The sequence below is a fragment of the Anastrepha obliqua genome, chromosome 3 (assembly GCF_027943255.1).
Source record: "Anastrepha obliqua isolate idAnaObli1 chromosome 3, idAnaObli1_1.0, whole genome shotgun sequence".
Classification (NCBI taxonomy): Eukaryota; Metazoa; Arthropoda; class Insecta; order Diptera; family Tephritidae; genus Anastrepha; species Anastrepha obliqua.
The window spans coordinates 91487109-91502020 of record NC_072894.1 but is presented as its reverse complement, the minus strand read 5'-3'; the positions used below and the strand labels follow the sequence as shown (position 1 = coordinate 91502020).

The window sequence follows — 14912 nt, the reverse complement described above, 5'->3', positions numbered from 1 at the left end:
AAATGCTTATGTTTCTCTCAAAAGTAAACTCTGACTTTACTCAGTAATCTTAAAACCAATATGGACCTATGGCATATAACTCTGGGACACCGCAGCTAGCTCTAACATCGAAAAACTCTAAAGATTTCAGTCAAAACCCTAATGCAAAATACTACAAATGCACCATACTACATCGCAAATGCCCAAATACATCGTGATCTCAAATTTCTCACAATAGCTAAAGAAATAAAAAAGCTTGCCACATCTCATAACAAAAGACTTCAATCGCCTATAAACGCTTTAATCACAGAAATAACTCTCAACCCCATCTCCTTTAACAGACTAAAGAAGAAATCAACAATAGACTTATTATGCCTATAAGCAAACATTGTGGAAATGATAAATTGTTTTAGTTTTAAGTGCAAATATTGCTGAATGTTAAGAAAACAGATTGCAATAAATACATGGACACAAAAAAAATAAAGTTTGCTCTTCCAGACAGATTTTGCAGATTTTTGTAGCCGAACGGAGTGAAGAGATTTTAGTATGGCACCTTTTCTTCTGCCGCACTCTACTGTGAATCAATTTTGTGCCTAATGCCATTGCTCTAGGCCTACCTAAATATTTTCGTATGTATTTACTTATGTCCCCTTTATACAACAGATACTTGAGACTTCAGCACTGGTGTAGGTATATAGTATAAATAATTATTACACAAAAAACAATTTTTTAATTCTAATTTTAGTACAGATTTAGTATTGTATAAGATAAATATAAATCCAAAAAATTTTAGAAAAAGTTAAATTCAGATAGAGGTCTCTTTATAGGAGCATTAGCACAATAGACTGTCGGGTTAAGAGCACCTTGGATAACTTTATAATTACGGAAATTTCGGCATGGAACATTAAAATCTATTCGCTGAGGAACAAAAGAGCAATCAAACTTCAAAATTGATAGGAGAATTAACATATCTGTTAATGATAAATTATATATAAATAAATACGCCACACAACAAAACAGATAGAGCAATTCTGAGGCCAGATTTGGATTCAGCGCATCATAAACCTTCGGAAATATATAATCTGGTTTCTGGGTCTGAATGTTGGTTAAATTTTGTCGGCCTGTGTAATCATGTACGCGCTTCGCTAATGTGTTGGTTGCTCCGCTTAGCAGCTCAAAATCATACGACTAAATAAAGATAGCGGAAAAAACTTATAGACAAAAATGTTCACAAAAGAATGCTCTATAAAAAAGCTCTGAAGTATATTTTCCATAAAATCTATAAAAAAGAAGTTATTACGCTTTAAAACAATTGACCCCTTAATTTTTCGCGTAATTTTGTTTATAACTTTTTTATTATTAATTTTACAAAAAAAAGTTTTGAATGAAAGTTGTAGATAATATTATTATCTACAAAAAAGTATTTCACAAAATTTTCGTAACTTTCGAAATTCACGAGATAATCGCAAAAACTAGTTGCACCCTTATTTCCAAGATGGCGGCCGCGGGACACAACCCCCGACCCCGAAAACTCAAATTTAAGTTCACAGTGATGGGCTTTACATAATAAAACCATAAACTCGCATCCTCCTAAAATTATGAAGTTAAATCCTCTTTTGACTGGACTATCTCTTTATAGGAGCATTAGCACAATAGACTGTCGGGTTAAGAGCACCTTATAATTACGGAAATTTCGGCATGGAACATTAAAATCTATTCGCTTAAGAACAAAAGAGCAATCAAACTTCAAAATTGATAGGAGAATTAACATATCTGTTAATGATAAATTATATATAAATAAATACGCCACACAACAATATTTTAACCCCTTTTTTGAGTGCACCCCGATTTCAATTACATTTTTTTTCACTTTTTTTTAATTTTTAAATTTTACTAAAAAGGCTTTGCTTGAGGGATAAATATTTGTTTTTTGATTATTTTATTATATAATTTTTGTTTCAGTTTATAGCCATTATAATGGGCGACCTAAAAACCTTGTATAGATGGCATATACCTTTTTTGCATTTAGCCCAAAGTGCGCGGTGCATGTTGACGCTTCGCAAATAAGGTAGTTTGTTTTCACGATTTCCTTGAGCTGTTTGCAATATTCAATTCCTCACTTTGATCACGCTCTTCTGGGTAGTTTTAACTCATACATCATATATAAGTATATGTTGTAAGAAGTGCATTTTCCCCCCTAGCTAGTACTTAATTACCACAAATCATCCGCACTTTACAACATTTTTAATAGAAAACAAAGCTTAAAAGTTGGATAGCAGCTATGCTTTATAATAGCGATTAAAAATCTATTTCTAGAACTTCTTATAAACTTTCTGTGTAAAAACTTACTAAATATTTATTTTTATTATTGTAGACAATATTGCTTGGCGATTCTGGCGTAGGTAAAACTTCTTTCCTAGTTAAGTACAATACGGGCGAATTTCGTTTGGGTTCCTTTTCTGCGACAGTTGGTATCGCATTAACGGTAAGTGAAAACACATAAAAAAATGTTTTATAAAAAGTAATTGGCCTAAGCACTGCTGGTCGAATTAACTAATGTGCTGTGGAGTATATTTTCTTAATTACTAAATATTATTACTAGCATTTTTATTAATAAATTATAAAAAGTAAACGTAAAGCTTGGGTGCTGGTGGCGAGAGGGTATAGATCTTTATATACAAGAATATTTTAAATGCTGTACAAAATATTGCAAAGTATGTACATTTTAAGCTTAGTAAAGTGGATATTTAAACACTGGTACATACGAGTACAAGTATGAGAGGAAAGTTTAGAAATGCTTGAACTACTTTTAAAGTAGTACGCCATTCTTCTGTTATGTCTTGTATGGATATTGTTTTCATATTGTATAACCTGGATAGAAGCGAGTCTGCTCGTGGAACCTTAGTTAAGTGAATTTCTGTACATTTTGATTTCCCTTCCATATTTAATTGTTTGTAGTTATTTTTATAGCTAAAAAGTATTACTTGAAGAAGCGATTTTGGTAATTATTTGTTATTGATGTACTCGTATTGGCGATTATCGGGAGCTTCGTTGCCTTTGATTTCTATATGACTTATATGTGTTACTTCCATGTAGAATGTTGCCAATTGCTCAAATTATAAATTCAGTTAGTCAGTGCATATTACGTGTTTGCTCTTTTGGACTTTCAGAATTTTTAAGACGGATAAAGTTGGATACAATTTTTTACGCACCCGCAGTGGATATATGTACTATATATATAACAATAGTTTTCACGGGGTCGCTCTTATGAGAATAACGCAATGTATCATGGTGGCTATAGCTTTTTAACTAGAATAATAATTTTTTTAATAATTTTAATAATAAATGAATAAATATTTTTCGAATCGTACCAAGCGAAGAGTTTGGTAATTCTTGATTATTATTGCGTAATTGACGCTCGTATTTGACTTTAAACCGCCAGCTCAATGAAAAATCCAGTTCTTGTTCATAGCTTTCGTTTCCCAATTGTGCCATGATTTTAATATACCAGGTGTATAAGCTTAAATCCGTTGATTGCTCGTAGATGGCGTTAGTGAGCATATCAAGTTACCATAGAAATGCCATATTTTTTTTGCATGGGTTCGACACCTGTTTACATCAATCACTGCACATCATCAGTGATTTCATACAGCAACACACTTTTTTCCTTGCGTAATCATGTCTAATTTTGTGCCAAAAAAGAGCATATGCGGGAAGCTCTACTTTTTTGCTTTAATTTGAAGAAATCGGCTGCCGAATCGCATCGAATGCTTGTGGAGGCCTATGGTGACAGTGCATTATCGGAAACAACTTGCAGAGACTGGTTTCGTCGGTTCAAAGACGGCCATTTTGACTTGAGTGACAAGAAGCGTGAAAATCGGCCCAGAAAAGTTGAGGACCATGAATTGCAGGCTCTTTTGGATGAGGACGATACCCAATCGCAAAAAATGCTTGCCGAGCAGTTAGGTGTCACTCAACCAGCCATTTCCATGCGTTTACGTGCCATGGGAAAGGTCCAAAAAGTCGGAAAATGGGTACCCCATGAATTGAACGATAGACAGATGGAGCGACGCCAAAACACATGCGAAATCTTGCTGGCTAGGCATAAAAGAAAGTCGTTCTTGCATCTTGTGGTGACTAGCGATGAAAAGTGGATATACTTTGAGAATCCTAAACGAAAAAAATCATGGGTCGATCCCGGCCAACCATCAACTTCTTCATCAAGACCTAATCGCTTTGGACGCAAGACGATGCTGTGCGTTTGGTGGGATCAGCAGGGTGTCGTTTACTATGAGCTGTTGAAACTAGTGAAACTGTTAATTCTCATCGCTACCACCAACAACTCATCAAATTGCGCCGTGCTTTGCGTGAAAAAAGGCCTCGTTATGAACAAAGACATGAGAAGCTGATTTTCCTCCACGACAACGCCCCATCGCACACGTCAAGAATGGTCCAAAACTACTTGGAGACAATCAATTGGGAGGTGCTACCTCATCCCGCTTATACACCAGACCTGGCCCCTTCGGAGTATCATCTGTTTTCATCGATGGGTCACGCGCTCGCCGAACAGCACTTCGATTCGTACGAAGACGTCCGGAAATGGCTTGACGAGTGGTTCGCCTCGAAAGATGAAGAATTCTTTTGGCGTGGTATACACAAATTGCCCGAGAGATGGGAAAAATGTATATCTAGCGAGGGCAAATACTTTGAATAAATTATTTTTTTGCTTTCTATAAAAAAAAGGGTTTTTTTTTTACTAAAAGAATTATTTAATTATGTTGGCTTTAGTGGTTCGTCTGCATACAATTACACTATACGGCAAAATTATCTTTTTTTGTAGGTATTGCACCAAACTAATTTTTGTAAGAGATTGAGCAATACGTAAACAAGTAATTTCTCCAATTTTCGAACTTATTATACGAAATCAAGATATGGGCAAACGTAGTTGGAAATAAAGGCTTTGGAAAAAATTATTTAAAATTAATATGTGTAAATAACTAAAAATATGGTCATGATACGCTTATTCCACCTATTTAAATGTCATATAACTTTTTTTGCTCAAAATTATATTACAAAAATCAGATCCTCGAAAAATTATAAACCTTATATATTAAAAAAAGGTTGACCGATTAAAAAAAAATAGTGTGTTGTAAAGATAATTAAACGCTCCTTTCTTTGATATGCATACTTTTTTTACTTTATGTATAAAAAATTGAAAAAAACTTTTAAAATGAAAAAAATATATACTTTTTATAAAAAAATACTAATTAATAATACTATTGAGTGCTTTATTAAACCTTAACATAGTACTTATACGATAGAAAACGAAAGACCCCAATACGGGGACATGAAAAGAATTCAGTTTTCATTTCATTTATTTATCAGCGCTGTAGTTTTCTTTAACAAATATTGCAACTTTGTACATCCCTGGTTTGTTGATCATATAAAATTATAAATCAAGTAAATAAATTGAATTAATATCTAAATAAATCAGTTCAAATGTTTAGTTAAATTTTTCATCCTTATAAAGGTTTTAGAATTTCACCTAATTTTCCGTCGTCTTATGGGCGAGTATTATGAAAAAAGCTCTCGGTCGTTAAGGGTTAATATTAAACAGAACCTTATAGAGCAAAACCCTTTCATATAAAACTCAAGAAACCTTTACTCTAATATATAACATATTATGTAAAAATCATATATAAATATCTTTACAATGCTCTTTTTTATAGATATTGATGTTTTACGTATTGCTCAATCTCTTAAAAAAAATTAGTTTGGTCCAATACCAAAAATAAATATGATTGATTGATTAGTGTGTTAGGTAATATCAATTATTTTTTTAGACGTTATACGTTACTTGTACCAACTGGAATTAAATATTTCTTAGTCTCTAAAACTTTATTGGACAAAAACCCCATCAATTTTATAAATTTATATTACACAAATATTTTTAATTAAAGCTTTGTTCATTCTTTTGAACAAAATTTGTTGTTTTGTGTATTTGGTATATGTTTGAGAGAAAACACTTCAAAAGAATATTGCTGTAGCAACTAAACTATTTTGAGTGGATGTGCCAAAAGAGAATTTGCTTTAAATTCCCAAATTCCAATTACTTTAACCATTTATTGTTGTTAGTACGCGAGCGAAGCCGCGAGGCCCAACTAAAGTCTATATATGGTCTTTGGCTACAATTGTGCCCAAGTGCTACAGCTAAAATATAAAGGATAAGTGTCCTGCTCCTCACCACGTGTCCCTCAAACTGTTATGTATGTAATTAAATTGCCTTCCAAACTATTTAGCTTGAAAACACTATATGCTTTGAAAAATTAGAATACTCGTACACCTTTCGCCTTTTTTTAACACTCTCATTCGTCACTAATAATCGAATATTTGCTTAAATTTAATCGAAAAAATCGTAGTTTTTCCTATTTCCCACTATTTATAGCACACTCTAGACTTCATAATCCGCATAAACTGTTCAACTATGACCCAAATGCAAAGTTCAAAAATGGTTTGAGATAGAAAATTAATAAAAATAATTTTGCTTGATATTTTTCTGATTGGTTGTTTTGATTTTCTTCAACGAGGCATAGCAACGGATGCCAGGTATTGTAATATTATGGTTATTAATAAAAAATTATTTTCTATGAAATTATTGTTTGTAATTCTTTTATATACATATCCTAAATCCCTCAAAACTACTCCTACGCGAGCGGGACCGCGGGTTAAAGCTAGTCAAATATAATTTTCATAAAGTAAACAAATTAAATCAAACAGCATTCTCTCACCATAAATTCAAGTTAAAAAAAATTGGCTACATTTCAGACAGATTTATTGCATCATTGGCTACAAAGAAAATTTAGTGAGTGGCAACGTTGGCTAGTATACTTGCAAAAATCATTTTCGGATATGAAGTGTTTAACTTGTTTGTATTAAAGTATAATTTTATCGAAAGTAATTGATATCACTGTAATATGATTTCAAGTTGATTGGGCTCTACAAAGAATGTATCCCAAGTAATTTTTGTTTTTATATGCTATTTATTTTGTGATAATCGTATTATTTTTTTGCCGTAAGCTTGTCCATTATTTTTTCCATGATTTTTTTCATCATTTTGCTGACGAAATTTCTCCGCATCCCTCGACAGAATATTTTGCCTTCTGCGATTTAGAATGTCAAAAGTCAACTTTTAACAGCATTTTTTTTCAAATAAAATACAATTAAAAAATTTGTATGGTTCTTTTTAAGAGTGAATGTTAACAATTGGGCGAAAATCACGTAAATCAAGTGAGCCAAAAATAGCAACTTTTGATTTATTTGAAATTTTCGAAGAAAGTATATGTGCCACTTTTGAGAAGCATTTAAAGATAAGTTTTAGACAAGCTCTGCACCTAGCCACAGGTTTTTTCGGTTTCTAGAATCCAAAATGAAAGACGCACTCGTACACGCTTGGCCAAAAACAAAATAAAAGTAAATAAATGGTGTGGTATTTTGCCGAGCTCCTTCTCAACTATTGCGTGCGTCTGCATGTTTATCCACAAATGGAGGGACCTCGAGTTTTAAGTCTACTCCGAACGGCAAATGATTTTTGAAGTGAAAACTTCTTTAGAATCGTTGGGAGTGATTTGAGAAAAAGTGAAACGAAAAAAGCGACACTCTTGGCTACGAAGCGTTATATTATATGTTGATATAAACGTAGCGACGAACTAAATAACTTTTAGGCCAGCGCCGACAGCATGGCGCGGTAGCCGAGCGACTAGCAATGTGAGCTTCCGATCCAAAATTCTTGGTTCGAATCACAAGAAAAAAATTTTTTTTATACAGTTATTTTATTTTATTTTATGATATGTTTATGAGGAGCTTTTTTTCATGGCAGAAATACACTCGGTGTTTTGCCATTGCCTGCTGAGGGGTGAGCGCTATTACAAAAATAGTTTTCCTTAATTTTGGTGTTTTCACCGAGATTCGAACTGACGTTCTCTCTGTGAATTCTGAATAGTAGTCACGCACCAACCCATTCGGCTACGGCGTTTGTTTAATTTTACTGATGCAAAAATGAGGAAAAATATTTGAATAAAGTTTGCTTACTGTTTACACATTTTCCAAAGGTGACGGAGAACCAAAAAAAAAAGTCGATTTTCAAACAAATACGAGTGCATATGTGTAATTGTGTTAGAGTTTCGGTCACGCCCCAGCAAAACCTGCGTGCATATGTGTTTGTAACATTCAAAAAAATGTAATTGTGTTAGAGTTTCGGTCACGCAGGTTTTGCTGGGGACGCTCATAATAGCAACCGCGTGTGTATTTTTATATTCGTAAATATTTTCATTTTTAAATATTTACCGCAATTATGCCGAAAAATAATGCAGAAAAGTGTCGTGAATATCGACAGAAAAAAAAATCAATAAATAGCATCACGGAATTCATTCACGAAAATTTAATAAAGTATACACCAGAAGTATCGCGGATACTTAGAAAAAATTACGATAAAGTTCCAATGATTTTAAGTGGCGATTTTAACGTAAATTTTGCATTAGACACAGCGGTTCCTTCAATTGACTTTCTCAATACAACATTCAATTTAAAAATGTGTAACAATCGCACTGAATCGACAACACGATCAAAAACAACAATTGACGCGGTATTTCAAAGATATGTTGACAACATCGAAACCAAAGCATTTGTATCATATTTTAGCTATCATAAGCCACTCGTATCATTTGTTGAAATTGAAAACATTGAGGATGAATAATAATAAAATGAAGAAAATAAAATATGAACTTTATAGCAATATTATAATGAACCTATAATTATCCCGCCCCTAATGCTGCTTTCGTCTCATTCTCTCTCAGTTTGGTTTTACGGAAGGTTTCACTTCTATCGCGTCTAACCGTTAGACTGGTATTTTTTTTTTTATTTAAATACACTCGGATGTTTGCCGTTACCTGCGACTGCTATTAGAAAAAAACTGTTTTTCTCAATTTGTTGTTTAATATATGAGATTCAAACCTGCTCACTGCCGAATGGTAGTCACACACCAATCAATTAAATGAATATTTAAATGGCTTATTTTACATAACACACCGGCTCTGCCCGCAAAGTACTTATCTGCCTCAGGAGCGCATCCTTAAAATGACCTTTTGAAACCATGATAAGCCTGTTATTTCTTCCAACTCTTCATCTTACAGGACTGTTGCCAAGCATTAGTACGTGGATGGCCACGTCGTAGCTTTTTGTAGGTCCTTAGCCCTTGCATAGTCTTTGCTTTTACGTCGCATGCTGTCGTTGATCTTTGGCAGTTTTGTAGCATAAATTACACGAACGACTCAGAACTGTAGTTGTTGGCAAATATATTGGGAAGCTTTCATTTAGAATTATATAATCGCCTGCATTCAAAGAATCGTGGTAATTATCTTCTATTGCATCTCCTCCACTGTAGTCGCATATGGGGTCCGGTTCGTATGTAAGCCACTGGAGGCATGCTGTAAAGCATCCGTGCAAGTTTAGAAACTGAGTAGGTAAAAATCCATTTCTCTATCTTTGCTGCCAATTTTGGGTACTTGTTTCTCGTACTGCGGAGCATTCCGTTCTATTCTCAACTATCCATGCCAGTATGTCTATCAGCTGCGTTTGCAATATGGGTACTGGGAGCATTCCAGCGAATACTAGCGCTGCTTAAAATTATTGAAAACCGTTTTTTTCTAATAGCGGTCGTCTCATGGCAGGCAGTGGCAAACCTCCGTATGCATTTATACCAAGAAAAAACGTTCCATAAACGCTCATGTTTTTGTGCAACACACGGCATGTCGGTAATATATGTATGTACATATTTGCATTTGCCGCTTTATTATGTGCCCTCAAAATATTTGATTACACTGTATTTATGTATGTATATCATATTACATAGTGCGCATGTTTGTCATAGTAAGCATGACTGCCAATATTTTCAATTTGATGCAAAATTAGGGAAAATGCATTGTCTATAATTTATTTAATGTATTTGTTGTTATTTCATTAGTTTCTACTCTTTGTGTTTGGCGTTACATCCTCATTCAAGGGCATATAAATACATAAAAATACTATTAATAGTTACAATTTTTAGAGCCTTGGTCAGTGGAACAGCATGTGGGTTTGAAGAACATGGCGCAAATAAGTAATTTTCAAAGAGACACAGCTTAAAATTCTTTGTTAGACATAAAACGTGTTGTAAAAATTTCCAAACAGGTTTAGAAAGATAACTATTTTGACAAAATTTTCAAAAAAAAAAAGAGGTTGTCTGTAAAGTCGGTTTACTGAAGATAGTTTAACGTGACAACGTCATACGAAAGTACTGATGGAATGGTTGCATTTTTCAAAAGAAAATTTTAATTTTATTTGTTTGATAGATATTTTGTATGGATATAGGAGGAGGTAAATGGAATTGCAATGGAATAGGTCAAGTTACATTTACAGAAACGTGAAAAATGACGAAACATTTATCAAATTCATGAAAGGTATCTTCAATTTCGATTGTGCATCAGACGTGAATAAGTCAACAACACTAAGAGGCAACATCATCGATTTGACTTTTTCAAGACACGTTACACTCGAAATACTCCCTTCATTTCCTACTTTTCTTATCATATCATATCATAGAGAATAGATTCGTACATTTGATATGTCCATATGATTTGTATGCATCTTTACATATAGATTTGTTCTTTTTGTTTGAAAATTGCGCAAAATTGTATATATGTATGTTTGTATGTATTGGCAAAGGGCATATGTATATTAGACTATGAAAATTGCACCAAAGTATATGTATGTATGTATGCATGTTTATATACATATATTAGTTACAACATATCTTATAAGGTATATGGTAAATATTACCATACATTTTTTTCTTCATACATAATAATAAATTAATATTAAAAACCTTAAAACAACAGATATTATTAACAACTTCTTCTTCTTAATTGGCTCGATAATCGCTTACGCGATTTTGGCTGAGCTTATCAAAGCGCGCCAGTCGTTTCTTCCTCGTGCTAACCGGCGCCAGTTAGGCACACCAAGTGAAGTCAAGCCCCTCTCCACCTTATCATTCCAACGCAGAGGAGGCCTTCCTCTTCCTCTGCTACCACCAGCTGGTACCGCATCGAATACTCTCAAAGCCGGAACGCTTGTATCCAATCGGACGACATGACCCAGCCAACGTAGCCGCTGGATCTTTATTCGCTGCGCTATGTCTATGTCGTCATAAAGCTCATATAGCTCATCGTTCCATCGTATGCGATATTCGCCGTTGCCAACGTGCAAAGGTCCAAAAATCTTACGCAGAATCTTTCTCTCGATCACTCCAAGCGTCGCTTCATCGGATGTTGTCATCGTCCAAGCTTCTGCGCCATACGTTAGGACGGGCATGAAGAGAGTCTTGTAGAGTGTTAGTTGTAGTCGTCGAGAGAGGACTTTACTGCTCAGTTGCCTACTTAGTCCAAAGTAGCACTTGTTGGCAAGAGAGATTCTAAGTTGGATTTCAAGGCTGACATTGTTATCGGTGTTAATGCCGGTTCCTAAATAAACGAAGTCTTTTACAACCTCAAAATTATAACTGTCAACAGTGACGTGGGTGCCGATACGCGAGTGCTCTGACTTTTTGTTTGAAGACAAGAGGTACTTCGTTTTGTCCTCGTTCACCACCAGACCCATTCGCTTTGCCTCTTCATCCAGTTTGGAGAAGGCAGAACTAACAGCGCGGTTGTTAAGGCCGATGATATCGATATAATCGGCATACGCCAACAATTGTACGCTCTTATAAAATATTGTGCCTGAGCGATTAAGTTCTGCGGCTCGTGCGATGCTCTCCAACATCAGGTTAAAGAAGTCACACGACAGCGAGTCACTCTGTTGAAACCTCGTTTGGTATCAAACGGCTCGGAGAGGTCCTTCCCAATTCTGACGACGCTGCTGGTGTTGAGCAACGTCATCTTGAATATTCGTATTAGTTTTGTGGGGATACCAAATTCAGACATCGCGGCATATAGGCAACTCCTTTTCGTACTGTCGATTGCAGGTTTGAAACCGACGAAAAGATAGTGTGTCGATTCTCCTTCCGTGGGTCTTTTCCAAGATTTGGCGTATTGTAAATATTTGGTCGATGGTAGATTTTCCAGGTCTAAAGCCACACTGATAAGGTCCAATCAGTTGGTTGACGGTGGGCTTCAGCCTTTCACACAATACGCTCGCTAGAACCTTATAGACGATATTTAGAAGACTAATCCCGCGGTAATTGGCACAAATTGCAGGATCAGCCTTCTTATGGATTGGGCAGAGCAAACTTAAATTCCAATCAGCAGGCATGCTTTCATCCGACCATATTTTGCATAGAAGCTGATGCATGCACCTTACCAGCACCTCGCCGCCATGTTTGAATAGCTCAGCTGGCAGTCCGTCGGCGCCCGCGGCTTTGTTGTTCCTTAGCCGCGTTATCGCTATTCTCACCTCGTCATGGTCGGGTAACGGAACGACAATTCCATCGTCAACGATTAGGGCATCGAGATCTTCACATTCTCTGTGACATGCGCAGATGTCACTATTTAACAGGTTCGAGAAGTGTTCCCTCCATAATTTAAGATTGCTCTGTACGTCAGTCACCAGTTCGCCGTCTTTGTTCTTACAGGAAAACGCCCCGGTCTTAAAACCTTCTGTAAGCCGCCGAACTTTCTGGTAGTATTTCGGGCGTTGTTCCTGTTGGCCAGCATCTCAAGCTCTTCGCATTCACGTATTTCGGCCCCTCGTTTCTCCTTTCGGATAATACTCGTACGCCTCTCTTCCTTTTTTAGCTCTCTGTAGCGATCCCACATGGCTCGCGTTGCGCCCGATCGCAGCGTGGCTCTATAGGCGGCATCCAACAACTAGTCGTCACTAATTATAAATTCGGTATATACATATATATCATTATTTATATTTTTATATTTATATATACAAATAACCCATTATATAAATATTATTGTTATATTTATTTGTACATAAACATAACAACAATAATATTGTAATATATGTATGTATATATATAAACACATCATTGTTATGTATATAAACATAATAACGCACACACGCACACAAGCCAAAATATAACAAAACACAACAAAACACAACATAACATAACATTTTTTTTTACGAGGTGTAAAAGAACCTCAAGTCCGACCGTTCATCCTACAGGGATACCGTTTTGGTAATTACGTCTGGAGGCCGTCGTGAGCAATAAACTCAATCGTCAGTTGTATTCGTCTACTGTTCGCCTTGCTGCTTTTTATCAATGCGACAGTTGTGGTTGCTGCCGCGTTCGTCTCGCGTCGTTGCTTCGCCTCCAATCAATGTTGCGAAGTTCCACGATAATTCGAGTTGCAAAAACTTGCACTTCCCTCCATTTTTCATTCGACTCAAGCATTTGTGGGACTAGGTTAATGGGAGTCAGAAACACACCAATTGTTCTTGCTAGATCCTCACGTTCCTTAACGAACCTGCTACAATTAAAGGCCACATGTTCGACCGTCTCCTCTTCGTCCAAGCACTCTGGACAATAAGGGCTACCAGCTAAGTCTAGGCGACGCAGATATTTTTGGAAATATCCGTGTCCACTTAATAGCTGCGTTAGGAAGAAATCAACGTCCCCGTGTTTCCGACAGATCCACTAGTTAATCCGTGGGATCAACCTATGCGTCCACCGGCCTTTTAATGGCTTGTCCCACTTTGATTGCCAGTCAGCTATAGAGGTAGAACGTTCTGCTTGTTTGAATTCGTCTGTCGGCTTTATACCTTTGCGAGCCGTACAACCTCTTCTGTAAATTTGTCCGGATGTTTATAGGCATTTTGCTAGCTATAACGCAAATTGCATCGTCCGACACCGTTCTATAGGCACATGCGGTCCTTAACGTACTTGTTCTACTGACCTGCAGTAGTTCTTTAAAATTGCTTGGAGAGGCGTACAATATTATGGAGTCTGTCGCAGTAGAAAGAATTTTTTCCTGGCACCTTATGGTCCTCCTAAGTTTGGTAGCATGCCCATAAGTGCCTTGTTAACCTTTGTCGCCTAACGGCTTTAAGATGTTCCCTGAATGTTAGTCTGGCATCAATGTATGTACATGTCAAGATATTTTATAGCCTGCCTTCAGTTTTTTTAATTTAAATCACATCAATTTAGTATGTTTCGTTTTTTGACGTGATAACATCTTATAATTCGATGTAGCCGGCTGCACGTACCAAAAAATGCGTCGATATCTTGCTCATGTGTTGTTATCTTGCTTGTGCGGCGTTACCTTGCTTGAATCGGATGTTATGATAGGTTATGTTATGTTAAGTTAAGTTATGTTATGTTATGTTATGTTATGTTATGTTATGTTATGTTATGTTATGTTATGTTATGTTATGTTATATTATGTTATGTAATATTTTGGTTTGTTTGCGTGTGTGCGTTGTTATGTTTATATACATAACAATGATGTGTTTATGTATATACAGTAGGTTCTGTTTTTATGCGGTAGATACGTTCCGCAAGAAACAGCATAAAAAAGCTACTAGTTCTATAGTAAAACTATAGATAGGTTTCAAAAGTGCTAAAACCGCATGAATCTGAAATAATTAAATAAAATCGCTTAAACAAAATATTGTATTTTTGAAAATTATATCTTTATTTAAGAAACGTCAGAATCGAAAAATAAATTTACGTCAGAAATAGAATCAGACAATACCCACATGTTGCGTATTTGTTTAGGATTTGGCGTAAAATCACTTTCGTCACTTGAGGAAATGTACACGTCTGATCTAGATAGTTATGCAGGCGGTTCCATACTTGTAGGGTTAGCATTTCTGATGTAATCTGTGATGAGTTTTTGCTTAGCTGGCTTAGAATCTTGTTTATATGTACAATTCCCGATAGGTCGAAATGCATTTTG

General features: G+C 35.6%; 1 protein-coding gene across 2 annotated transcripts in view; it reads left to right on the top strand.

The window, feature by feature from the left end:
- LOC129242449 (ras-related protein Rab-26) overlaps positions 1 to 14912 on the top strand; it is a 60296-nt gene that overhangs the window by 4561 nt on the left and 40823 nt on the right. For both annotated transcript variants that reach the window (XM_054879091.1, XM_054879089.1), the window contains exon 2: positions 2354 to 2464. In XM_054879091.1, the coding sequence (XP_054735066.1) occupies positions 2354 to 2464 (111 nt within the window). The remainder of the gene's footprint in view (positions 1 to 2353; positions 2465 to 14912) is intronic.